Source organism: Elgaria multicarinata, chromosome 8 (assembly GCF_023053635.1).
Source record: "Elgaria multicarinata webbii isolate HBS135686 ecotype San Diego chromosome 8, rElgMul1.1.pri, whole genome shotgun sequence".
NCBI classification, from domain to species: domain Eukaryota; kingdom Metazoa; phylum Chordata; class Lepidosauria; order Squamata; family Anguidae; genus Elgaria; species Elgaria multicarinata.
Window position 1 is genome coordinate 23,800,262 of NC_086178.1, and position 27,458 is coordinate 23,827,719.

The 27,458-nt window shown below is 44.8% G+C and overlaps 1 protein-coding gene across 1 annotated transcript in view; it reads left to right on the forward strand.

Annotated features, from left to right (window-relative positions):
• Positions 1 to 27,458, forward strand: part of WDR49 (WD repeat domain 49) — a 129,627-nt gene that overhangs the window by 97,362 nt on the left and 4,807 nt on the right. Inside the window, exons 15-17 of the mRNA XM_063131924.1 lie at positions 9,442 to 9,626; positions 20,173 to 20,282; positions 22,068 to 22,214. Of these exons, the coding sequence (XP_062987994.1) occupies positions 9,442 to 9,626; positions 20,173 to 20,282; positions 22,068 to 22,214 (442 nt within the window). The remainder of the gene's footprint in view (positions 1 to 9,441; positions 9,627 to 20,172; positions 20,283 to 22,067; positions 22,215 to 27,458) is intronic.

Sequence of the window (27,458 nt, forward strand, 5' to 3'; positions counted from 1 at the left end):
AAGGGTGGAGAACCTCCAGGTTGGGGTCCAGATCCAGAGTTCTGAGGTTCCCCTCTTTCCCCTGACCTTTGATTGTTTAGTCGTTTCCCGGCTTGTGCATGTTTTTCCTCTATTCTCAAAGGCTGAAATGCCTATTGTAGAGTTAGTTACTGGCAGCAGGAACTTTAAGCTAAAGTATGCGGGTAGTTTTTGACCCCACCTCCTTTGACTTTGGCCCCTCCCCCTTGACTTTGGCCCCACCTACCACTGGAATGTGCTCCCTGAGTGCTTCTCCAAATATGGAGCCAGGCTATTGGTCCATTTAACCCTCAGTAGCCATTGCTTCTCTTCCTCTGAAAACCAGGTTTCCCTTTCGAACCTGACTATGTGCTTATCCTGGACTACATACTTGCCTCTGGCCTCTCTGACCTCTGCTCTGGATGTGGACTTCCGGCTGGCCCAGCACCATAGGAAACTGCCTTATAGGAGCCAGTGTGATGTAGTGGTGAGAGTGTTGGACCAGGGCTCAGGAGATCCTGCTTCTAGTCCCCACTTGGCCATGAAGCTCATCAGGTGACTTTGCACCAGTTATTGCCTCTTAACCTAACCTACCTGGCAGGGTTGTTGTGAGGATAAAATAGAGAGGAGGAAGAAAATCATGTAGGCAGCCATAATAATAATAATAATAATAATAATAATAATAATAATAATAATAATAATAATAATAATAATTACCTGCCTCTCCCTCCGGATCGAGGCGGGGTACAACACAAATGCAAACATATAACTAATTAAAACATTTTAAACTAATACATTATTAAAAGCAGCACATTGTTAAAAGGCAAATTTAAAATTCAGCTAGGTAGGCCTGCCGGAAGAGGCTTGGACTCCTTGCAAGAGGAAAATAGGAAGGATATAAATGTAATAAAAAATAATATATATGTTAAAAATATGGAGCAAGGCTATTTGTTATTGTCTACAACGACTGGCAGTGACTCTCCAGGGTTTCAGGCAGGAGTCTTTTCCCATCCTAATGGGATATGCCAGGGGCTGACCGGAGACCTTCTCCATGCAAGACATGAAATCTCTCTATGTGCTTTGGCATTTCTGATCTTTGTTTGCTGCTCTGGATGTTGACAGTGGCCTGATCTTAACTAGTTCTTTGCTTCTGGTCCTTCCAACTGATTCCTTGCAGGCCATATCCCACAGTTGCCTTGATAGCACTGGAGAGACCTGCATGTATAGCTCAAGCCATTGAGGGCTTTACATATAGAATCATAGAATAGTAGAGTTGGAAGGGTCCTATAAGGCCATCGAGTCCAACCCCCTGCTCAATGCAGGAATCTACCTTAAAGCATCCCTGACAGATGGTTGCCCAGCTGCTTCTTGAATGCCTTTAATGTGGGAGAGCCCATGACCTCCCTAGATCATTGGATCCATTGTCATACTGCATAATGTGTAGGATATTTGGATTGCACAGAGAACGTAATCAGAAGCCAGTGTTGACAACACATAAGTGCACCAGCTCCATCCTCCAGGCTCATTACAGGCTATGGAGAGCACATGCAACTACAAACTAAAGCAGAGGAGAACTGCCCAAGGCAACTTCTAACAGTGTTTCAGAAAAGGGTACATTTCTTGGGAAATGTAGGACATCTTTAAGATGATGACATTTGGCTGTATTTATTTTATTTCTTTCCAAATTTATGAGTTCCCTTCCTGAAAAATCACTCTGCTCAAGGCAATAAAATATCCGATAACCCCATTAACAATAACAGGTGAAACAAAAAATATCAGTCACGTCACAGAAGAATGGATGTTGGCCTTTCATCGCTCAATCTGTAGCAAATCCAAGTGGGGCCCGAGAGCTTCACTGTCAGCTAAGCTGGCATCAGCAAATTTGTCCCTCACTAGCTTTTGGCATTTACCTCCTGGAGGGCCACAGTTGCAGAAATGGGTGATCCCATTGTTTATTTAGTAATTGGATCACCAGTACTGGGTAACCTCAGTAATTTCTGTAAACCGCCCAGAGAGTCCTGGCTATGGGAGCGGTATATAAGTTTAATAAATAAATAAATAAACCTTAGGGAACCTGAAAATATTCTCTCTCTCTCTCTCTCTCTCTCTCTCTGTGTTCTAGTTTTGCTTAATATTTTTGTGCATTCACATATTCACACTGCCACATGGAACTGTAGTCTAGGGACAGGTGAAGGAAACATGATTCTTTTTAGGCAAGTATGTGATCCCTTTTAAGGGATTGGGTTGGATCATCAGCAGGATAAGATCAGTAAGGAGGAAACATCACTGCTACGTACGCAATCAAGAACTTTAGTTGTGTACCAATCCATCAAAAGCCTTGGTTTGGATAAGGAGGTTCGTATCACAAAAAACACAAGAGAACCAACAAAGAGGTTTTAAATACCCAGATGATAAAGGATCTACCCAGTGAATGTAAAGGCGTAATTGACATGTGTCTGCCTGAAACCAACCTGAATGGTACAGGCTTGGAAAAATCCTTACATCAATGCCTTGGAAAGAATAGAACAGGAATTATTCCCCCAGCCCAAATGGCCCCATACACCAGCCCTTTCATGCATTTTGCTTTTGTAAAGGTCACCCGATTTACACAAGATAGAAGCATGCCCTGTCCTTGGAGGATATGCAACTTTCCCAGGCTTTCATGAAAATGATGGGAGCAGGGACATTTTTTTTCTGTAAAGGAGAAAATAAATGGGCCATAAAAAAACTCAGGAAGGAATGACAGTTTCTGAGACTGAATACAGCGTTAGTAATCAAGTTCTGACATTCACCAATAGCAGCAGCCATCCTTGTCTGATGAATGTCAACCGGGCAAGTGCAAAAGCGAAACATCTCCTTGAAATGGCTTGTAATTAATTGTGAACAGGCAACACATTTTGGGGGCAGGCTTATCCATTCTATAGTGAAATTGAGTATTGGGGGCAAGTGACACCCACATCGCAAACCTGCTATTTATGAGCCTTGCTGGCATTGGGTTGACAGAGCAATTCAGGCTGCTTGAATTTTTTTTTTTTAGAAAAGGTCCTTCACCTCTGTAGGGAGTGGAATGGCCCTCAATGGTGACCAATCTACCTTAGTTACTTTCCCCCTTAACTGGCAATACTTCTAGCCCAATTTCAGAGAATCAAAAGATTTTATTGGTGTTGAGAGAGATAGGGTAAGAGTACGTGAAAATTAGGGGTGTGCACGGACCCCCCGCTCCGCTTCACTTGCAGATCCGCCATTTTTCGGAGCGGGTCGCTCCGCCCCGCCCCCGCTCCGCCCACTTCCGCTCCGCTCCGCTCGGAGCTCCGGATCGGATCCGGAGCTCCGTTTTTGCCCCCCCATAGGCTTGCATTGAAAGCTAAAAAAGTAAACAACTTTTTTTCCGTTGAAGTTAGAAACCTCACGTTTGGCACCATGACACCTCATGGGCGTATACACACACACGCCAAGTTTCAAGGCAATCCCATCATCCCCTGATTTTTGGCGAATTTTTGAAAATCGGGCACCCCATTCACACCCCTTGGGATAGCTCCGTCAATTTGCATGTTACAAACCTCAAACTCGGCACCAGGGCAGCTTATCCATGTGTCCACATGCACGCCAAGTTGCAAGCAAATCCCATCATCCCCTGATTTTTGGCGCGGCTCTACCCTCTAACGCACCTCCCATAACCCTAATTCACACCCCTTTAGATAGCTCCGTCAATTTGCACGTTAGAAACCTCAAACTCAGCACCATGATAGCTTATCCACGTGTCCACATGCACGCCAAGTTTCAAGGCAATCCCATCATCCCCTGATTTTTGGGGAATTTATGAAAATCGGGCACCCCATTCACACCCCTTGGGATAGCTCCGTCAATTTGCATGTTAGAAACCTCAAACTCGGCACCAGGAGAGCTTATCCATGTGTCCACATGCACGCCAAGTTGCAAGCAAATCCCATCATCCCCTGATTTTTGGCATGGCTTAACTCACCCCAAATTGTCCCATTCTACAACTACGTCAATTTGCACGTTAGAAACCTCAAACTCAGCACCATGATAGCTTATCCACGTGTCCACATGCACGCCAAGTTTCAAGGCAATCCCATCATCCCCTGATTTTTGGGGAATTTATGAAAATCGGGCACCCCATTCACACCCCTTGGGATAGCTCCGTCAATTTGCATGTTAGAAACCTCAAACTCGGCACCAGGAGAGCTTATCCATGTGTCCACATGCACGCCAAGTTGCAAGCAAATCCCATCATCCCCTGATTTTTGGCGCGGCTTAAACTTTTTAACTCACCCCAAATCAAGTCCCATTCTACAACTACGTCAATTTGCACGTTAGAAACCTATCCTTTGGTCCCATGACAGCTTACCCATGTGTCCCCATGGACACCAAGTTTCAAGGCAATCCCATCATCCCCTGATGTTAGGGGAACTTTTGAAATTTGAACACTCCAGTATGTCAGGGATTTAAAGTTGCAATTGCAGACAGCTCAATGGGGCCAGTTCCAAGGCAATCCCAACATGCCACGAGATAACCCTAAATCTTCTGGCACATTTGAAAAAGGGATTATTGAATTTGATAAAGTCTAAGTGAGCGCAGGAAGGACTTCTCCCCTGAGTCAAAGCAAGACACATACACCATCGCTGCAAGGCGGGAAGGGGAGAATTATTATTATTATTATTATTTATTTATATAGCACCATCAATGGAAAGCAGGCAGGCAGCATGCATTGTAGTGCCGCAAGGATGGCTTGAGCACTAACGCATAGCAAACCAACCCATAAGTGGGCGCAAAGTGAGGCAAAGATGGCTGGTTGTTTCTTTCTAAGCCAGCAGTTACGCCTTGAGGGGCACAGAGGAGGACGATTGGGAGCAAACCAGGCACCAGGCGGGCAGAGAGGCAGGCAGAGTAGGCGAGGAGTCAGTCCTGGCAGATGCCCCACCACAGCAGCACCCCGGGGGAGGCGGGCAGGCAGGCAGGCAGGCTGCGGGCATTTCTGGGGGCACAAGGAAGTGATGGCTGGTTTCTAAGCCAGCATTGCAGTTAGTCACGCATTGCAAACGCAAACCATCCCAGCGAGTCGGTCACCGAGGAGGACAGGCTAGCAGAGGGGCAGGCAGAGTGACATGTCATAGATCTAGTATTGGGGAGGAGTCAGTCCCGGCAGATGCCCCAACACAGTAGCACCCTGGGTGGGCATTGGAAAACGCCATCTTGTGGGTCAATACTTCCCCCACCCCATGTCCTGCAGGGTTGCCTGCCTAACCCTTGTGGGGATGGGAGATGGAGAGCTTAGAGTGGCAGTGCCAGCAGCAGCCTTCGGCTTTCCCCTGGAACCAGTCGCCTTGCCCGCCTCTTTCCCCAGCAAGATCGCCTGGTGCTGCCTATGAAGATGCATCTTCATGCTGCTGGTTCCATAATGCCCTGTCGATGAACCCCTGCTTAGGCTGAGTTTGCAGTGGCGACAGACAGCAAAGCGGGGATCCGCTCCCAACTCAAAGTGGTCCCACACGATGCTTGTCTTTCGTTTCTGTGGTGACACCACCAATTGCCCGCCTGAGCTCTCTGGTGTTGCCACAGAAACAGGGGTGTGGGATGAGACTGGGGAGAGAGCCTCGGCCTGCTGCTGCTCCTCCTCAGCCCCCACATCCTGGAGGCCCACCGCCTCCTCCTCCTCCCCCCCCTCCACTGTGCTGAGGACCTCGTCTAGGTCCATCAGCGGGCTCGTGGGCTGAAAGGAGAATGAAGGAGTTGGGGATACTCCTCCTCCTCTAATGGCACTGCTGCCACGTGCCTCTTGCAAACGGGCACTTTTCCCATTCCCACCCTCAAAAAGAGAACGCCGGGCACAAGTTGCAGAAGAGAGTGGCTCTGCCTGCTGCTTGTCCTGCTTCTGTTTTGGAGCAGTCAGCCAAGGAGTTGCCCGTTTGAGTTTCACAGGAGGAGAGGAAGCCCTGCTGGCAGACTGAGCCTTGCTGCTTTCAGCACGCCTGCTTTCTCTTTTCATGATGACTAACAAAATATTAATACTACTAATACTATGTATAAGGTACTACTAAGAATATGTATAAGAAGAATATAATATGTTTAAATGTAGGGAAATGGGACAAGAACAATAAAATATACTACTACTAATATGTATGAGAATATACTACTAAGAATATCTACAAGAATATAATAATATGTTTTAGAATATTACTAATAAATGTAGGGAAATGGGACAAGAAATGGGACAACCACTACTATAAGAAGAACAAAATATGAATACTACTACTAATATGTATGAGAATGTATACTAATAGACTACTAAGACTATGTCAAAGAATATAATAATAATATGTTTAAGAATAGGGAAATGGTGTGCGTATGCTTTCCCCAAAATGCTCAATCTGTGGCTGCCTGTTGAACTTGACAAAAGCAGCCCACTCCGTCGAAGTTACACAGAGAAGAAAAAGAGAATCCAATTTTTTTGGTATATTTGGTATATAGAAGATAGAAGGAAACACAATCAGGATTTAAGAGAGGGGAGGGGGAAAAAGAACCAACCACTACTATAAGAAGAACAAAATATGAATACTAATATAATATGTATGAGAATATATACTAATGGACTATGTGAAAGAATATAATAAAATATGTTTAAGAATATAAATGTAGGGAAATGGGACAAAAAGTGTGTGTATGCTTTCAAAAGAAAGCTTTCACAAAAGCAGAACAGTCAGGCTTTAATACAGGGAAGGGGGGGGCAACCAACCCAACCACACACTCCAAAATTCAAAAATAAAGTTTATATTAAATCAAAGTAAGGGGAAAACACAGGGCAAACTAAGCTACAAGTCAGAAAGAAGCAAACAAACACACACACGCGCCAAACTAAACCTATATTAAATTAATCTATCTCCAAAGCAGGAGCACTAGCTAAGTAAGTGTTCCCTCCACGAACGCCAACCCACAAAGAGACACAAAACAGAAAGTTCTCAGGGTGGGTCTGCCTTAGTCCCCCCTCCAACGCTGGGATTGGAGGAGGATGCTTTCTGAGGAGATGAATTCTCATCAGGATTGGGAGTTGAATGTGCCTGTCATCGCTTCCAAAATAATAATAATAATAAAAAAAAAAAACCCAAACCCCGATTTTTAAAAAAATATTGCACGTGAACCACAGCACGCAGAAAGTTGAGAGTGGTCTCAAAATGACCCCCATCCACGACTCTCTGTGCACAAGAATTTTCAGAACGATAGCTTAAACCCCCCCCCAGTTATCCCCGATTCTTTCCCTCAATGCAATCCTATGGGCGAAAAGCCGAAACGCCGTTTGAGCCCTGCGGTTGACCCGATTTTTAAAAAAATATTGCACGTGAACCACAGCACGCAGAAAGTTGAGAGTGGTCTCAAAATGACCCCCATCCACGACTCTCTGTGCACAAGAATTTTCAGAACGATAGCTTAAACCCCCCCCCAGTTATCCCCGATTCTTTCCCTCAATGCAATCCTATGGGCGAAAAGCCGAAACGCAGTTTGAGCCCCGCGGTTGACCCGATTTTTAAAAAAATATTGCACGTGAACCACAGCACGCAGAGAGGTGAGAGTGGTCTCAAAATGACCCCCATCCACGACTCTCTGTGCACAAGAATTTCCAGAACGATAGCTTCAAAAACAACGTAGTTATGCGCGATTATTTGCCGCAATGCAATCCTATGGCGAAATGTTTTCAAGATGGCGACCGGAGCGCTCCGACTGAACTCGGAGCTCCGAAAAATGGTCGCTTCTCTTCGCCTTGCTTCTAGGGGGTCCGCGGTCCGCTCCTACTCCGCCTCTGGGTAAGGCGGAGCAGGCCAATCCGCTACTGCTTCTACGCTCCTAATCGGAGCGGAGCACATCCCTAGTGAAAATACACTGTAGAAGAATATGCATCTAGCCAACTGCTTAGATTAACGGTATAGTACTATTCTGTTTACCCTCTTTGGGAAAGGCAGGCTGCCTCAGCATGTGATGGTCCAAGATGGAGAGACCTGGGCTCAACCCTTAAACCAAGGTGCAGAGGTGCTTGTGGTGGTAATCAGAAGCCAGCCTCCCAGCATCACCTGGCTTTTAGGGTAGATCAGCTTCCCCCAAGCTAGTGCTAATTCAGATGTGTTGAACTGCAACTCCCATCATGCCCAATCAGCATGAACCCAACACCCCACAAATGTGTGCAGAACAGCATTCAAAGCTAGACTTTGATATGGCGAGTCAGAAAACTCATTCCTTCTTGTGATTCTGACAACTCCAAGGAAAATAACAAAGATAGAGATAAATGAATGCAGAGAGAGGAGGCAAGGAAGAGAAAGGAACTGAGAGTGAAGGTATTCGACCCTGTCTTAAACCCAGGGCCAGGACCTGCACTTAGGGTGACCATATGAAAAGGAGGACAGGGCTCCTGTATCTTTAACAGTTTTATAGAAAAGTGAATTTCAGTAGGTGTCATTTGTATGCAGGTGTCATTTCTCTAGCTATACTAGAGTGACCAGATACAAAATAAGGTAGGGCTCCTGCAGCTTTAACTGTTGTGATGAAGAGGGGATTTCACCAGGTGCTGCATGGATACAAATGACACCTGCTGAAATTCCCTTTTCTCTACAACTGTTAAAGTTACAGGAGCCCTGTCTTACTGTCCGTATGGTCACCCTACCCACACTAAATAGATTCAAAGGTACCAATATGACTCATGTGCACTTGTGGGAAAGAACCATGGCAGAACAAAACCAGATGGATCATTAGTCTGGCCTCTGAACATTCCATAGGCTATTACAAGGCAGAGAAGGTTTTAGTCCAGTGGTGGACTTGCAGGATCTATTTTGTATTTTTTTTATTAGACAGCTAAAGTCTACCAACCACAACCAACCACAAATTGGTGGCTCAGGGAGGCAAGATCAATTATCTAATGCATCTCATGAACTATACACTGGGGGGAGATCTCTCTCTCTCTCTCTCTCTCTCTCTCTCTCTCTCTCTCTCTCTCTGTGTGTGTGTGTGTGTGTGTGTGTGTGTCTGTTTGTGTGTGATCTGTCTACATGTGAATTGCCATAGATCAGGGATGCTAACATGACACTCTAAAATTGGTCAGCTGAACAAAGAACTGGTCAAAAGGTACCAAACTACTATTCCGATTTTACAGATGAGGATCACTGAGGCTGAGAAATAAGCAATTAGCACAAGACTAGCCATGGTAGAGGTTTGTTCTTTTTCCTGCTGTTTTACCCCCTTGCTTTTGTTAAAGTCAGAAACCTCTAGAGAGCCACTGAAAACCACCCAGAGATCTGTTGGTAGATCTTGAGCTATGTACTGCCTGCCCCTATCCTAGCCTGCTTTAGTCTCCCAAACAGAAGATGGAACACAGAGCTCCCTTGCGCTTCTCATATATACAATGTTTGTTTGATATGTACATTACACTCTGTTCTGTTTTAGGAAGGACATTGGAGAATTGGAAATTATGCCCCATCTTGGCCCAGAGAAGAAAATGAGCCCCAAACAAAGGGGGAGAATAACATCGAAAAGGACGAGTCTGTGCCCTCTACTGAAGAAGATCTTCCCCCTAATCTAGAGGAACAAGCTGCACCCATTAGAGAGGATAAAGACGACTCTGTATTCATGTAAGTAATTTCTCTAAAAGCTGATTTACACTGACATGTTTTGAGAGGGCAGGCTGTTAAGAAGGAGCCAAAGTATCTAATTATCAGAAGCTTCCTTTCAGAGATAATATTTTAAATAGGACTGGCAAGGAAATGGATTTCGTGTTTTGCTGGGAATCCAGATTCCCCGGAGACCATTTTCTCTTTTGCCCCGAGTCAGGCAGGTTTGAGGGAGAAAATATTAATGATGCTGGTGGGTTTAGCACAGGAGTGTTTTGGCTGTCAGGTAAAGCGATGCCCTTTTCTCTGAAGTTTGGTTTAGCTGAAGATGCTCCCATGGTAGATATTAGTGACTAGAAGGTATTTGCTTAAATGAACATTGATGTTCAGTGACTACTGGTTGCTGTGCACAACCTCTCTTGGTTGGGTGGCTTTGGGGAGAGACAGTTTTGGCTGTTGTAATGTAGCCAGTGAAGGAGACAGAAATCTAAATTTTGCAGCAGACGGGCAAGTAGCAGCCTTTGGAGGTGGTGGGGCTGTTAGTGCATGCTCTTTGCTTTGCGGGGAACTGATGCTCTATCTGGCTGAATGCTCACCTGATCATCCATTCTCAGCTTGTAAGTACAAAGATAGAACAAGAAGATCATAAACGCCCAATATTCTCTCCCCACAAGGAAGCTGACCCCCAAAAGGCTACCTACTTGTTGGGCAAGTGAGCGAATGCAAAAGAGTATTTTTGTTTGCCAGGGATATTTACATCAGTTCTGTGTTTGGCTGCCTTTAAAGACCACTCAGAAACTGAAATTGGTGCAGAAAGCAGAGGCCAGGTTATTGGCTGGTCCTAGCCAGTGGGGACTTCCCTTTCTAAGTTTTGAAACAGCTCCATTGGCTTGCCTGTTCATTTCCAGGCACAATTCAAAGGGTCATATTTAATCTTAAAAGCTTTATATGGCTTGAGAGGGAGAGGATCACCCAAAAGATCACTGTTTTCCATAGTTATTACAGCTTTATTCTGTCCCTCCACCAAGGAGTTTGGGAAGCATACATGTCTGCCCCTCGCCATTATAGCTTGATAACGTGGCACATTAGACCATCTCAAGGTTACCCAATGAGCTTTGTGGAGGAATGAAATTTTGAACCCAGATCTCCTGGGTCTTAGTCCAATACTACAACCTGTCTGTAGGGTGGCTGCTTCCAAATTGCTGGGGGGTGTGTGTGTGGAAAGGAAAGGCATCACCAAAAAAGAGGACAAAGATTTGCATAATTTATAAATGATTATTCTTTCCAATAGAAATACAATACATCTCAGAGTGGGATGGCTGGGTCACCTGTGCCCTACTCCACCTCTTGTCCAGGTGCTGTTGATGGGCCACTTCAGGCCTTCTGGTTCCCCTCCTTATGGCTCTTTAAATTGGACTTGGACTTGATGACCTTTCAAATAGAGCACACGCACCAATAAAGGGAGTGTCCTATGACAGCCCTTAAAATAGAGGACGGTTCTTTGTAAAGTAGGATACAGGGCCACCCTACGACTGCACCTAGGGATGCATGGATTTTGCACAATCTGTTCCGTCTGCATTTCATGGATTTATTAGGTGCCTTTTCTGTTGTCTGTTCAATGCTTTAACCTATGTAAAAATTAGGGCTGTGCATGGACCCTCCAATCCACTTCTTTGCCTGATTTGGAAAATCTGGATCGGGCCCGATCCTCTTCGCACCGCTCCGCCCGTCTCCCGCTTCGCTCCACGGAGTGAGATCCAGCTTCGCCGCCGTTGCCACATGGACGGCGGCAGCGGCGCCACTGCAAGATAAGCCACCCCCCCACCCCCTTACCTGTGTCTGTCATCGCAGGCTTCAATTGAGGCCCCAGCTTGAAGCTGGAAGAGGCCTTGGCCTTCATTTCCGGCTTCTACCAGGGCCTCAATTGAAGCCCGCGATGGACGCAGGTAAGCGTCCCTCCTACCTGCTCCCTTACCTGGCACTGGGAGCGCCGCATGGATGGCGGCGCTGGCGGCACCAGATGAGTCCCCCTCCCCCCCACTTACCTGCAGGTGGAGCTCCGGATGGAGGTGATACTCTTCACCTCGATCTGCAGCCCCCCTGACTCTCTTCGCCTCCGCCTTTTCCGGAGGCGAATCAGGCCGCCTCACTCCTGCTTCTCTGAACTGAAGAGAAGCGGAGCACAGCCCTAGTAAAAATGCACCTTTTCAGCTGGTTTTTAAAAATCATTTTATGTATTTTTTAAGACTAAATTTGTCTAAAATTCCAGAAAGTTAAAAAAAAAAAACACCTGTCCACAAGTCTGTGAAATCTATGAGACTTAGGAAAAGCCAATGCCCTGCAGAATCTGTGGGTTGGATTCATAGAAATCCAAATTCATTTGATTCCATTGCAGATTTCTCCATGCAGAGAATTTCACTGAGGACTAAGGTCAGCATCAGAAGCGTTTCTCCGTGTCACCCTGCCTTCAGAGATAACAGGATGGCTTCCAGGGGCTTCTATGCAGTCCCTTCTCCATAGAGATTCACTTGATAGCCTTGCTTTTAAATTCCAAATGTTGGGTCACTTTTTACCTAGACATTTTAGCTGGTAAAGTTGTTCACCAGCTACTATTTTGTTTTACATGAAAAGATGTTATTCTGTTAAGTTTTTTTTTAAATAATAATAATAATCTGATCCTTTGTTGTATGTGTTTATTTAGGGCTGTTTCAGTCTATTGCTTTAATGGCTTTCCTTTTTTTTTCTCTAGATGGTCATTAAATTGTTGATTTTGTTCTTTGCTCTCTGCTTTGGGAATTTGTTTTAATTTGGAAAGCGGGCTTAAAATATCTAAAACAAATGAATTCAATAAGGCAGGCATTTGGCTCTCAACCTGTGCAGACACACAGCAGTCCAATAAAGATGAAATTTAGCATACAGAGCTTCCTCTGCAAGGTAGAAAAAGCTTCGTCTGCAGAATTTGGTCCCAGGGCATGGTCTGAAAGCACATAAGGCCACCACCTTGCTGAAGCTAACTAGGTCTGGGTCTGGTCAGTTCTTGGAGGGGTGACCACCTGGGAACCGCATGTACCCACCTTGAATTCCATGATGGAAGAAAGGTGGGATATAAATGTAATAAATAAATTTCTAAAAACACAAGAGGAGGGCCAGTGGCAGTGCCATCTGCAAATATAACTATGGCAACGTATTGCATTCTGCTTTAGAGATACAGTTTACGGCTTCCTCATACAATAGCAGCAATATGCAAGAATGCATTTAATGACAAATTGGTCTAATTTTGCGCTTCCGATGCCTGAGAGGTTAGAGGTGCAAAGCTCTTTGATTCTGAGTGAGCTCATATATTGCAAAATGTATAAATCTTTCATGGTTCTTAGTAATGTATACTATGCCCGGGCATAAGAACAGTAAAATTATACTCCGGCTAAGTGCTTCCACAGTTTTAAATAACTTCCTTGATGTAACATAATGAAGCCTCTGTATTATTAAACATTTTAATAACCTTGGGTAAAAGAAATGTACCCTTCCTGTACAGACATGGTGCCCAAGGGAATCACTCATACAACCCCATTCACCACAAACTTGCTGTTATAAGGCAGGAAAAGATACTGGCCAAAACTACAAGCCAGGATATACATAGTGCAGCCAGAGCCACTGCTGGTGCAACTGGTGTTCTAGTCCCCACCCCCCACTCCTTTTTTAGGTAAATTTCTTAGAAGACATTTTTCTTTTTCTTGCCTGCCACCCCCGCCCCAGAAAAAGGCCACTTTACAGAATGTTCTCCATCATTTTCCCAGTGTGTGTGTGTGTGTGTGAGGGAGAGACTGTGTTTCTCCCACAATGCCCTAGAATGATGCTAGGACCAAGGCATTGAGGAGACTGAGCTCCAAAAAGATCTCTCCAAACAGAGAGAATGGGCATTCAAATGGCAAATGCAGTTCAGTGTAAGCAAGTGTACAGTGATGCATGATGGGGGCAAAACAAATTTCAAAAAATCTGATGGGAGATCAGCTGGTGGGGACTGACAAAGACAGACATATTATGGTTGTTGTGGACAGCTCCATGAATACAACCCATTCCATGTTGGACATAATTAGAAAATAAATCTGCCAATATCAGACTACTGTTATACAAATCTATGGTGTGACTAGTCTTGGAATGCTGTGTACAGTTCTGGTCAGTGTAGAGTTGGAAAGGACACAGAAAAGATGCAAAATTATCAAGGGGATGGAGCAACTCCCTTAGGAAAGAGTGGAAAGTGTGCAATGCCTGGGATTGTTTAGCCTCTGAGAGTGTCAAGCACTCTGCTTAGCAGACTGTTTAATCAAGGCAACAGGCAATTTGGGGCAAATCCTGTGCCTCAAACCAGAGCTGTGCACAAAGGTCTTCTCAAAATCCTCTACCTTATTTGTGGGCAGAGAAATTGCGGGATGGGGAAACCACTTGACCAAATTTCTCCAATGGAAGGAGACATTCTCCAACAGTCTCTCGGCAGTGGGGGCTCAGCACCAGCAGTGATGCTTCTGAGTTCCACCCCACCCCACCTAGTTGCAACAACAGCAGAAATTGTTTGGTTTGCCTGGCCACCATTTTGCCTCATAAGAAGATAAGAAGGTCTACGTTGATTCAGACCAAAGGCCTGTGAGTGCAATGGCAACCTCCCCCTCATATACCCCGGCAACCCGTATACAGAGGCATACCGCTTTCGATATAGGAGGTAATATACAGCCATCACAACTAGTATCCATGCATAGCCTTATTTTACATGGATTTATTTAATCCCCTTTTAGAGCCGTCAAAGATGGTGGTCATCACTCCTACATCTTATGATAGCGAGTTCTACAGTTTAAATATGCACTGTGAGGAGAAGTACTTCCTTTTATCTGTCCTGGATCTCCGTCCAATCAGCTTCATTTTTCTAGTGGACCCAAGTGGACCCTGGGGTCTAGTATTAGGAGAGAGGAAGAAGAAAGTCTCCCTATCCACTTTCTCCACACCATGCATAATTTTGTATACACCTCTGCCATGTCTCCTTCTATTCACTTCTTTTTCCAGCCTACAAAGCCGCAGATGTCATAATGTTTCCTCTTGTATGGAGAGACCTGGTGACTGCAGGTGCTTTTTCAATTGTGTTAAGAAAACAGTGGTAGTTTTGAAAGTGTGAGATGTGAAAATATACACCCTACTATACATAGACCCCGGATCTTCTTCTTATACATTTTTAGACATTTAATTATGCATTGTGTAATTAGCTCATGTGTTATATTCTAACTTTATTTAGTTTTAGTTTTGTAGAGAGCATTGTAAGAACAATATTAACACCTCGTGTTGCAGTGAGGCTGGAGCTAAATTTGCTATGTTTCCACTCATTCATCCATCCATCCTTTCAATCAATCAATTTGGTTCTATTTATAGCTCAGTTGAACGTAACAGTTATGAATGGACACTTGCAATTTTTAAAAAAGAAATTCCAAAGATTTTGTGAACCAGCTCTCTTTTTATAGATAGATAGGCTATAACCATATAAAGCTACTGCAACATATATTGATGGCCTCAATTTGGATGGCTTTAAAAGAGGATTAGATAAATTCATGGAGGATAACACTATAAATGGCTACTCGTCAAGATGACTATATATTATCTCCACTATTGGAGGCAGTATGCCTGTGTCTTTCAGTTGCTGGGAAACATGAGTTGAACAGTGTTATCACACTCATGCCCTACTTGTGGGCTTCTAATAGGCATCTCATTGGCCACTTGGGAAATAGAATGCTGGACTAGGTAGGTCAGGGGTCTCCAACCTTTTTGGACCCATGGGCACATTTCAGGATTTGTGCACCCACTACAAAATGGGTCCTATGGAGGATGTGGCTAGTTTTTTGAAGGTGGCATGGAATGAAGAGATTCACTCAGGTCTTAAAATCTCTTCGCTGGCTGCCAGTTAGTTTCTGGGTGAAGTATAAAGTGTTGGTTATCACCTTTAAAGCCCTACATGATTTGGGTCCAGGCTACCTGCGGGATCACCTTCTCCCGTACAGTCCACCCCGCACACTCAGGTCCTCTGGGAAGAATTTACTTCAGCCAACAAAAGCAAGGCTGACAACTATTACCCAGAGGACCTTTTCTTCTGCCACTCCCAGTTTGTGGAATGGCTTGTTGGGAGAGATTCGTCAACTTAACAGTCTTCCAGAATTTAAGAAAGCCATAAAGACTGATCTCTTCCGGCAGGCCTACCCAGCTGAATTTTAAGATGCCTTTTTTTAATGGTGTGCTGCTTTTAATGATGCACTGGTTTTAAATGTTTGAATTAGTTTTATGTATTTTATGGTGGTTTTATTTGTGTTGTACCCCGCCTTGATGCAGAGGGAGAGGCGGGTAACAAATAAATATATTATTATTATTATTATTATTATTATTATTATTATTATTATTATTATTATTATGAGCACCATGGCTTGCATGGGGACTGCATTTGGGATCCCTGGGATAGCACTTTAGTCTGATTCAGCATGGCTCTTCTTACGTCAGGATAAAACCACATACTACAGTCATGGTATTCAGTGGCTCTTTTGTTAACCTGAAAAGCTTCCATAGCTATTCAAATTACTTCTGGGCAAGTATTAGTGAAGAAGATGTAAATGACAGGGCCCCACCTTTTCTCCATTCGCTGTTCCGCTGTTTCAAATGGCTTTTCCCACTTCAGTGTTCTGAAAGTATGTTTGCAAGGGCAAACACATACTTGAAGAGAAGCCACTTGTGAAGCAATTTGAAGCAGGGAAATGGCAGACTATAAAGTGCTTTTCTTTTCCTGCTCGGTCTGACTGGGGCAGGATCTACACTACTGATTTAAAGTGCTTCAAAGTGCTTTATAAGAGTTTTGACAACTGTTGGGACCCAGGGCACACTCCATATACCATTTTCAAAACTGTTATAAAGCGCTTCAAAGTAGTAGTGTAGATCCGGCCTGGATGTGTCTTTTCATGCAAATGAAGAGCATCCATTTGAGCCCTATATAGTTTGGCCCTGAGACTCAAGCCCACAACAGATTTTGAATTGGCGATCTGAGGCAGAACCATCATCAAGGATAGGCGCGGTTAGGTACCTACCAAGGGCCCAGAATGCAACAGGCCCACTGACAATAGCCCCTGGAGTTGCTTCTCCAGTTCACTGGCTCGTAGTCTTGTCCAGACTACAGTGATGGTGAGAAGGAGGAGCATTAGATGCCACTGCCCACAAGCAAGCAAGTGGTAGCAATAATGAGAGAGAGGATGAGGAATGATAGCAGTTGGTGGCAATGATGGTGAGAAGATAGATTCACTAAGGGTGGGGATCCATTGGGGTTGTCTTGCCCAAAAGGCCTCAGATACCTGAAGCTGGTTATGAGTTGTGGGACATTAGGCAGTTAGTGCCTCCATCTAGCTCTGGCCAAAGGAGGGAACTTCAAGGAGATCAGCTAAAGAGGCCTTCTGTTTCCATGAGCCAAAGTAGCACAGAGATACCCCTGCAACTTAAAAAAAAAAAACTTTCAGGTTCAGACTTGCTCAGTGGTGTGAGCAATGGTCCAGTTATATCCAAGCTGGATCATAGGCTGGGTAATTGTAACACACATTTTATTGGGGCTGCCTTTGAAAAGCATCCAGAGAATTTCCATCTGGTTCTAAGCATAGTAGCTAGACTCTTAGCTGCAGTGTCTGATCATATCACCCTGGTGTGTTCCATCTGCACTGGTTGCTAATTTGCTTCTGAACTCAGTTCAAAGTGCTGATTTTCAATGGTCTGGGATGAGGATATCTCAAGAACCAACTACATTTTGTATGAATATTCTTGGTTGCTCTGTTTTGACATCTGGTACACTGTAGATTGTCAGTATAAACGTTCCATTTGGCTTCTACTCTTACCATTCTGTTATCTTGTTCACTTTAATAGTGGATGTCCCCACTGACATTTGGTAGGTGGCAATGTGACACAGGGCTTTTTCAGCTGAACTGCCTAGATCAGGGGTAGGCAACCTTTTGGGGCTATGGACACATCTGGCAATTTGAAAAACTGTCCTGGGCACCACCACAAAATGGCTCCCATAGGAGGTGTGGCAAAGGACAAGGAACCTGCCCCAAAGACTGAGTACAAAGCAGAGGTGGGATCTGAGCCCAGGTACTAACACCTCCTTTGTATTCAGCACCTATTTCACAGCAATCATGAGAGCACTCTTCAAATACTTAAAAGGTTGTCACACAGAGGAGGGCCAGGATCTCTTCTTGATCCTCCCAGAGTGCAGGACACGGAATAACAGGCTCAAATTAAAGGAAGCCAGATTCCAGCTGGATATCAGGAAAAACTTCCTGACTGTTAGAGCAGTACAACAATGGAATCAGTTACCTAGGGAGGTTGTGGGCTCTCCCACAATAGAGGCCTTCAAGAGGCAGCTGTACAAGCATCTGTCAGGGATGCTTTAGGGTGGATTCCTGCATTGAGCAGGGGGTTGGACTCGATGGCCTTGTAGGCCCCTTCCAACTCTGCTATTCTGTGATTCTATGATTAAAAACAACCAGGCTGGCTGGCCAACTGGGGGATCAGCATGTGGGGCATGAGGTGGGCATGGGTAAGATTGCCCATCCCTGGCACAATCCTGTGGATTGTGTATTTGATAGATGGAAGGCTCCAAATTTAGATTGCTCTGTCTATCCAATGCCCTACTGATGAGCACTAGGCAGGGTGGGAGGATGAGGAAGGCTTTTACAACATTTGGTTTCTCTGATTATGTCATTTACTTCTAGATGGGCCTCTTTGCTGACCAATAGACTTACCTTCAAGTGTGTGAGATGGGTAACAGAGATGCTTGTGGAACCAGCAGATCTATACTTCCTTTCCCCTCCTCCTCTGGAACGCTCCCTTTCCCTCTTCTGACATTGTTGTTGTGAGGGGAAGGGGTGGAGTAATCATCCACTGGATTTGTGCTAGGGCTGTGCACAACCCCCCTGCTTTGCTTTGGAGCCTGATTCAGACTTTCCAAATTGAGCCCAATCCGCTTTGGATCGATTCAGACCCAGTCCGTCTCAGATCCGAATCTGAATTGAGATTCTGTCAGGGATGCTTTAGGGTGGATTCCTGCATTGAGCAGGGGGTTGGACTCGACGGCCTTGTAGGCCCCTTCCAACTCTGCTATTCTATGGTTCTATGATTCTATGTCTGAATTATTCAGATTTTTCAGTTTCCCATAGGCTTGCATTGGGGGGGGGGGAAATAAACACCTATAACTTTTTTTATTTTTCAAAATGGAAACATGAAAGTTAGTGACCTTACAGATGTCTTGGAGGTTTTCCTGTATTCCACTGCTAAAAATATGATTTTTCAAGGAAAAAAGCAGCCACTCAAAGTGATTTAGGTGTGTGTTTATTCAAGCTCACACTACCTTTTCAAGTGCAAATCTCCCCTACTTCAAGTTTTTTGTTTGTTTGCTCTGAAGCACACATCCTCAGCCTCTTCTCATTCAGAGAAGAAACAGGGAAAGTAGTCTGCCTGCAATACACACATTACCTGGCTGGGAGCAATGTGCCTCAGAAATTGAGTCAAAGCAAAGCCAGAAACACAAACCAGCCCTGCAAGGCAGAACCAGACCAATAATATTGGAGAAGTAGACAGGCAGGCAGGCTGGCTGGCAGGCAGACAAAGAGGCAGCTGTGTGTGCAGGCACGAGTCAGTGAGCCAAGGATTATGTCGATTCAAAGCCAGAAACTGAACCACTTCAGATCAATTTGGACCTGTCCCGACTCGCTTCAGATCTGGCTTTGAGTCTTCTGAATCCCCCTACTTTGCCTCGGATTTGGGATTTGGATCCGAAGTGATGCACAGCCCTAATTCGTGCCCCCGAGGTCGCACCTGTGTCTATGGCCCTGGGAGTAGGAACCTGCACCATCTTGTGGGTTCTCTGATGGCAGCTGATGAGCCATAGGATTGCCCTGTTAGCTTGTTAAACAACTAAGCAATCCTATGCACTATTAAGCCATCCTATGCACATTGATCTGGGAGTAAGCCCCATGGAAAGCACTGAAAATTAATTTGCAAGTAAATATGCATAGGATTACTGCTACAACCCGGTAAAAAATGTTTGTTTAAAATATTTAAATAAACAGTAGTCGCTTTTATGACTCATTCTTGGTTTTTTCTATCCCCTCCCCCCAACGTTACGATTAGCGTAACGTACATATCATACATACAGTATGATATGTACTTTTAGATGCAACTCCTTATCCCGAGGGCTTCTGATTGGCTGCTATAGGAATCTCAGAATTTGTGTTATGAAGCATTTTGTTTTGTTGCTTCATTTCATTCAGTCATCTGGTTTGTTCAGCCATGTTGAACAAACTGAGAAGAATAGAGAGTGAACTCCACTTCAGGGTAAACATTCAATTTGGCCTCTAATCCTGCCACTCTATTATCTTGTTAACTGTAAACAGTGGATGCATCTTTAAAAGTCATGCTCCTTTGTTCACAGAAGAATAGTTTGGACAAAACAGAAATCAAACCAAATCATTGTCCTGTTCATTTTGTTTCCTGATCTCTGTCCACCTAGGGCGAATATATGGAATGACACTATACTGGGTAAAACTTATATAGAGAGAAAAACACAGAAAGGTAGAAAATGCACCCTCTTCAATAGAATTGCTGGGATAAAGCCAACAGGTATGTCGCTTATTTAAATTTGGACTTTATTGTGCTGATGCAGAGTTCCACAAATGCCCTGGTGCCTATATAGAGCTTTTGAGTGTGTTGCTGTCCTCATTCATTTTAGTGGGAAAAGCCAAGCTGTGTCCTTAAAGGAATGCATGCATAAATCCATTGAAATTATTGGGGAAGTTATGGTAGGGTTAGATCTTTGTGGGTGCATGGGATGTCCCACACCAGGCTGGGATCCAAAGACACCCATGTATATAGTGGTCTGCTAATGATTGCTTTGTAACAGTAGCTCCTTGTACCCCAAAGAATTCCATTCCTGACAGATCCTTAATCTTTTTCGGAGAGTTTTGGCAGGTGGCACAGGAGGTGGAGTACAATAAACTGAAGGCTGTGGTTGTAATAACAGAACACAATTGGGCAGCTTAGCACTCAACCACAAAAACTCACATTTGAAGTGAAAGCTAAACGAACATTTTTATATATTTCTACTGTGAGTGAGTCACATTACATCAATCCTACATATGTTGTCTGAGGATACTATTATATAATGTTCATAATCAGGCATACAAAAAGATATGCTCTCCTTGTTGATACACAACCTTTAACACATAAAAATAAATCCAACAGGGCAGAAGCCTCCAATGCGTAGGTAAATCCAAAAAAGTTCAAACCAGAATAATATACACTGTATCAGCAATTAAATAACAATAACAGCATTTTACAGAACAGCATGTGATTTTTTTTTAAAGTACAGTATTGTACCACCCAACAGTACAGTGCCCGTCTCAAGATACCTTCATCAGTTGGATGCACCTTATTCATAGAAGGAGCCATGGCTGTATGTTTGGGTGAAACCCTCCCAATGACACTATCACCTTGTAGTTCTCATGTGTAGATCAGCCAAATAATGCTCTCTACTGCTTGAGGAGGAGGCCACTGGAAGGAAATAACTGAAAGCCTCCTGGGCATGTGTGATAAGAGATGCAGGGATCAAATCTGCATGTTTCAGAATTTAATGTGAACTGACCAAATTTGCACCTCCTGAACTAGTATGTGAACTCAAACGCAATTATCCGTTACTTTTCGCATTACTGTGAATGTTGCGTTACAGTTCTCCAATCAAAAACCTGCATACACACATGCATACATCTGGGGAAACAGTGTACAAAAAAGAGAGGCATATCTTCAGGGAAACTGCTTGTGAACTTAGGGAAAAACATGTACAAAATGCATATTACATTTTTCATGGATGAAAAAGTGAACACATTTTTGTATGGGGTGTAACGCACACTTGCAAATGTATGCAGAAATGAGATGGTGTGAATTTGTGCTTGAGAAGGTGCAAATGTTATGGAAAGTGAAACAGACAGTTCCATTTACCTTTGGTATGTGGTGTAAACTTCTATAGCTTGTTGAATTTCATCCCAGGGTTAGATTGTAGGATCAAGGCAGAGGATTATCTTGATGGGAAACCTGAGTGAAAAGAATCACATTTATCTTCCGTAAGAGACAGAATCTACCTTGTTTGCTTGAAAAGTTTTAATTAAAATTAAGATGCCTTTTCTTTTCTTTTAATGCCAAAGATGGTAAGCTCTGTTTGGCCAAACTGATTTATAAATTGCCAGTGTCTCCCTGCATCTGGATCTGTGTTTATCCAGCTCTCTGAATATTTCTTAGCTGCACAAGTGGCAGAGTATGATTACGCACGAAAAATTAGCTTTGCTTCCATTGCAATTGTGCTGATATGTGAAATGCTTTTCTGCATTTGGAATAATTCCCTGGTTTGAAAAGTTGTATTTAGGTCATTAAAGATTGAAGCCCTGAAGGAGACGGCAGATATGAATGAGCTCGACATTCTTGTGCACCCTGACAAATACTTTGGGGGAAAGTCAGCGGAGAAGTGTTCTGAAGATTTAAAGCCGCCTACCCTTTCAGCCAGTAAGTAGAGCTTCATTATATTCTCATTACTCTAGCTCATGCTACAGAGGGGCAAAAATAAAGGTCAGTAGCTTATCTCTCTTAAAAGGAGGTAAAGGTAACAGGAAACTCTAGAATTTATCACTGGGCTGCTGACTAAGTGAAGATAGCAAGACTGGAAGTGATAAGACTGGAAGTGACACCAATTATATGACACGTAGTTGTAAACAAGATTTGCCTTGTTAAATGTGTGATGTACCATGATCAAATGATGAGGGCGATTTCAGAAATCCTATTCAGGTGTTCAGTCCTCACAGGTTTACTTTTGCATGAGAGGAAAAATGGGACTGCATTCATGGTTCTCATATCCTCCATTCCCCCCCCATCACCCCACTCCTCTAACTTTCAAACATTGGGAGAGGGAGGTCTGAAGCAGGGAACCTGATTATTCAGGGTACGAAATGTTGTAGCTTGTGTTTGCGGGACGGAAGTCGATAAATAACTAGATGAATCACAGAACATTGGGTTTAAATAGGGCCACATTTATTAAAGAACTGCAAAGGGGAAATCCTATTGGGCATCCAGCCTGGTCTGTCTACAGACCTTTCTGAGTAGGGCGAACCTATCATGGCCCGTGGGTTGGCGCTGCGCAATTCTCCCTCCCACAGGCCTGCCCCTTTCAGGATAGGGAGACCTTCTGGTGTCACCCTCAACCCAGGCCACAGGGCTCTGAGTGGGTAAGAAGGGTTGACCTCAAAAGTAACCCTTATTTCACCAGCCAGGCTGAGGGGCTCAAAGCTGGGAGCCTCAGGAATTACCAATCACCACAACAGTGCCTGTGAATGCTCACCATTCTAAAATCACTCTCTGGATGCCCATTCCTACCTGCCTAGCAGCAAATGTGACCAAATTGTAGAACCATCCAGATCAACCTATTTATACTCCCAGGCTGTCTTACAATGTGGAGTAGGAGAAAAAAACTCATGAACAATTTAGGGCATGAGTAAAAAATTCCTACTCAGCCCTGAATGGCAACTAGCGAACTCACACTGCATACAGGGAGGGAGAGAGCCGCATGAATAAAGAGGAGACTGGGAGGGGTAAGAGCCAATTTATAGGCCTGTAAACCCCCTCCCAGTCCAGTGGCACCATTCAGTCCCGTCCAATGGCAGGAGGGCATGTCTCTTGCTCCTCCCCTGCCTGCAAAGGCCTCCCCATGCTCAAGGGAGCCTAGTTATGGCAGAATGTCTCTTCTCACCTCAAACCTTCCCCCTCCAAACCACAGATATCAGGGGTGCAACCAGCAAGTGTCGTTGGCAGGGCCATGGCCTCTGAGTGCAGTTATAGTGTCTTCCTCACACAATGGCAAATGCATGAGGATTGAACGCCTGAATAGGGCTACAGCCAGGGTGCGGAACTGGTGATCTGTGGCCCACCTTAGGTAGTGGTTTTTTTCAGGCCTAATTGCTGTGGATGAGACAATTTGAGGGGGGCACAGCTGGGGAGGAAAGGGTCAATTTACCCCTCCACATAAACTGTGACCCCTTATTCTGAGAATTGCCCATACTGTGGAAGTAAAAGCCTCCCACAGAAGCCAATTGGAGGGCTTTTTTTTTAAGGCGAAGTACTGCGCGAGGTGGCAATTTGAGGAGGCAGGGGGAGAGTCCTAGTAAGGGAGGGAATTTGTGTGTGCTTAATTTGTACAAATTGTGGCCACAATATGCTTTATTCATTCATTTCATTTTTTATACTTCTATACCACCCCATAGTCAAAGCTCTCTGGGTGGTTCACAGATTTATTTATTTTTTAAAAAACCACACACTATAAAAACCCTCCATGTAAGGACATAAAACAAGTAGCACACAACAACAACAACAACATATATCTAAAACAATGTAAAACAATCAGCCAGAGACAAGCCAGGAGCTGATCAGAAAGACTGCCAAATGCCTGGAACGAGAGGGCCATTTTAACCTGGTGCCGAAAAGATGACAAGGCCCAGCGGGCCTTGTTGGGGAGATCATTCCATAAATGGAGGGGCACTATCAGGAAAGCCCTTTTCCTTATTGCTGCCATCTGAGCATCCCTCAGAGGAGGCACCCAGAGGCAGCCTTGAATACAGAGTGTAGTATACGGGTTGGTTCTTGTCAGGAAAAGTGTTGTGTCAAGTACTGTGGTCCCAAGACAGGTAAGGCTTTATAGGTCAAAACCAGCACCTTGAATTGGGCTTGGAAACATATGGGCAGCCGGTGCAAGAGGTGCAGAACTGGTGTACAATATGGAAGGGCCATCTTGTCCCTGTTATCAGTCTGACCAGTGCAATCTCTGCAAATTAAGCAAATCATGCAGAAAATGTGCACAAATTACACAAACAGGGGCTGCAATTTGCATAAATGTTAATTTAAAGGGGGAAGGGAGAAAGAAAATCTGTGATCTGGCCCAACTTGATCTGCATCAAATCAGGCCAGCTTGTGGGTAAGTGAACTGAAATCCAGGGGGCCGAGTTGATGGAGGTCAATGAACTTCAACCCACCACCCTTGGATGGATTCTTCCGACATCCCTATCCTGATGTAGTTTCGACATGGGACTTTAAGAAGGATGTAGACAAATTGTAACTGGTTGAGATAGGGGCAACAAAGATAGAGAGTGTATGGAAAACCAGTCCTATCAGAAAAAACTGCATATGTTTGGCCTGGAGAAGAGATGGGTGAGAAGGAACATGACAGCTTTTTCAAATACCTTAAGGGCCATCACATGGAAGGTGGCAATGACTTTTTTTCTTTTTTTCTTTCGCTGTCCCAGAGTGGATGACTAAATCTAACAGGCTTAAGTTATAGGAGAGTGGGTTTCAGTTGAATATTAGGAGACGTTTCTTGACAGTAGGAGCATTTTGATAATGGAATCAATTCCATAAGGGGCAAGAACTAGGCACGTTTAGTCTAGAGAGGAGAAGATTGAGGGGAGACATGATATCACTCTTCCAATACTTGATTTGATTTATTACATTTATATACTGCCCCATAGCCAAAGCTCTCTGGGCATTTTACAAAAGTTTAAAACAGTGAACATTAAAAAGTGTGCAAAATTTTAAACCATCAAAAACATAAACAGTGTAAAAACAACGGTTGAAAGGTTGTCACACAGATTAGGGCCAGGATTGCTTCTTGATCCTCCCAGAGTGCAGGACATGGAATAATAAGCTCAAGTTCCAGGAAGCCAGATTCTGGCTGGACATCAGGAAAAATGTCCTGACTGTTAGAGCAGTATGACAATGGAACCAGTGACCTAGGGAGGTTGTGGGCTCTCCCACACTAGAGGCCTTCAAGAGGCAGCTGGGCAGCCATCTGTCAGGGATGCTTTAGGGTGGATTCCTGCAAATGAGCAGGGGGTTGGACTAGATGGCCTTGTAGGCCCCTTCCAACTCTACTATTCTATGATTCTAATGTACTGGAGGTCTTCAAGCAGAGGCTGGACATGCTTTGGGGATACTTTAGCTCTGGGTTCTCTGCATCAAACAGGAGATTGAACTAGATCATTGGTTCTTCAGCCAATCCCATTCTCTTGTGCTTTTAATGGTATTTCAGACCCCTTTAATTTGTTGGTGTTTTTTTTTTTACTTGTTTTATGTCCTGCATTCATTTTGTGATTTTACTGCTGCTTGATATTGTTTTTTTATTGTTTTCATTCCTGTTGAGGCTGCTTGAAGCAAAAGATGGGACAGAATTCTATAAATAAGTGATAGGGTTTTTTGCTACCTTTAAAAATGGGATATTCCAGCTGTTTGCCACATCAGCATGACAAAACCAGTGGAGCATCCAAGGGCTTGCAGCTTCTGTCTTCTTTCTTTAAGCCAGCGCTGTGGATCTCGGCTCTGCAGAAAGGCACCTTCATATGTTACTGTAACATTTTCTCCTTAGAAACTGTAGCTTTCCCCCATTGTACAAATTCATGCTCAGATTACTTAGTGCTGAGGGAAATTTCCCACCTGGTATCCAAATAACATGAGGGTTGAGGGGTGTGTTTGATGTAGATTGCAGTGTGGTATTAGAAGCTATGTGTACCTTGAGTACATCATCGGTGATTCATCATCCATGTGAAACAGACTTGTCATTTTGGGATGTTGTGGTTTCTCATGAGAAAGTAAGTTCAAATTCCATCCATAAGACATTTGTGATGAAAAAGGTGGTCATGTGTTTGCTACAGTGGAGAGTCTTCTCTTTAAAGGCATCTTGCCCAGCCTAGGGCCATAGCTAGACCTAAGGTTTATCCCTGGATCGTCCAGGGGTCAAACCTGTTCATCTAGGTGGCACACAGGGGATCCAGTGCTCAGGCAGGGGCGAACTCTGGAAGATCCCAGGATAAACCTTAGGTCTAGCTGTGGCCTAGGTCTGGTTTAAAAATAAAGAATTCTAAGAAAGGAGAGGAGGGGCCTTGAAGTCATCCATCTGCTGTGAACAGCAGACCACAGGCTGAGCAGACACCTAGGCTGCTTGGTCAGTCTTTCCCACTACAGTGTGATGTTTTGAATTTCTGTTTGAGTTCTTCTTTCGGAGGGCTTTGCTAGACGTGCCGGCTTACGCCGGCAGGGAGGCGGGGCTGAAGCGCGCTAACGTTAGCGCGCCTCCCCCACACTTCCAGATGACGGAGCCACAGGGAGGACGGAAGCCCTGTGGCGTCCGCCATTTTTTTTTGTTTGTTTGTTTAAAGGGGCCGCGGGTGGCCCAAAGACACCGGGAAGGTAAGGTTTTTTTAAAAAAAAAATGCGGGGGGGGGGGAGGATGGCAGAGTGGGTGGCAAGGGGGGGCGGGTGACAGAGGGAGCGCTGCGTGCCGCCGCCACCGCTCCCAAGCAGGCGAGTGGTGCTTGCCCGGGCAATGCCTGGGCATTGCCCGGGCAAGCGCCGCTTGCCTGCTTGCGAGCGGCGGCGGCGGCGTGCGACGCTCCCTCTGTCACCCGCCCCCCCTTGCCACCCCCCCTGCCAACCTCCCCCCTCCCCTCTGTTTCCCCCCTGCCCCCAGGCCGATCCGCGGCTCCTCGCGAGTAAGCGAGGAGCCGCGAAAAGCTGCGGAAGTCTCCACACTTCCCCCAGCCCCGGCCTGAGGCCGGAGCTGCGGAAAAAGCGCGCCATAAGCGCATTCGCTTATGGCGCGTTGGAGGAGGCCTCAGCGCGGCCTGCCTCCGGATTCCCCTGTGCGTCATCTGGACGCGCAGCAGGGAAACCGGGTCAGAAGGCGCGCTAAGGCCTCGTCTAGGAAGGCCCGGA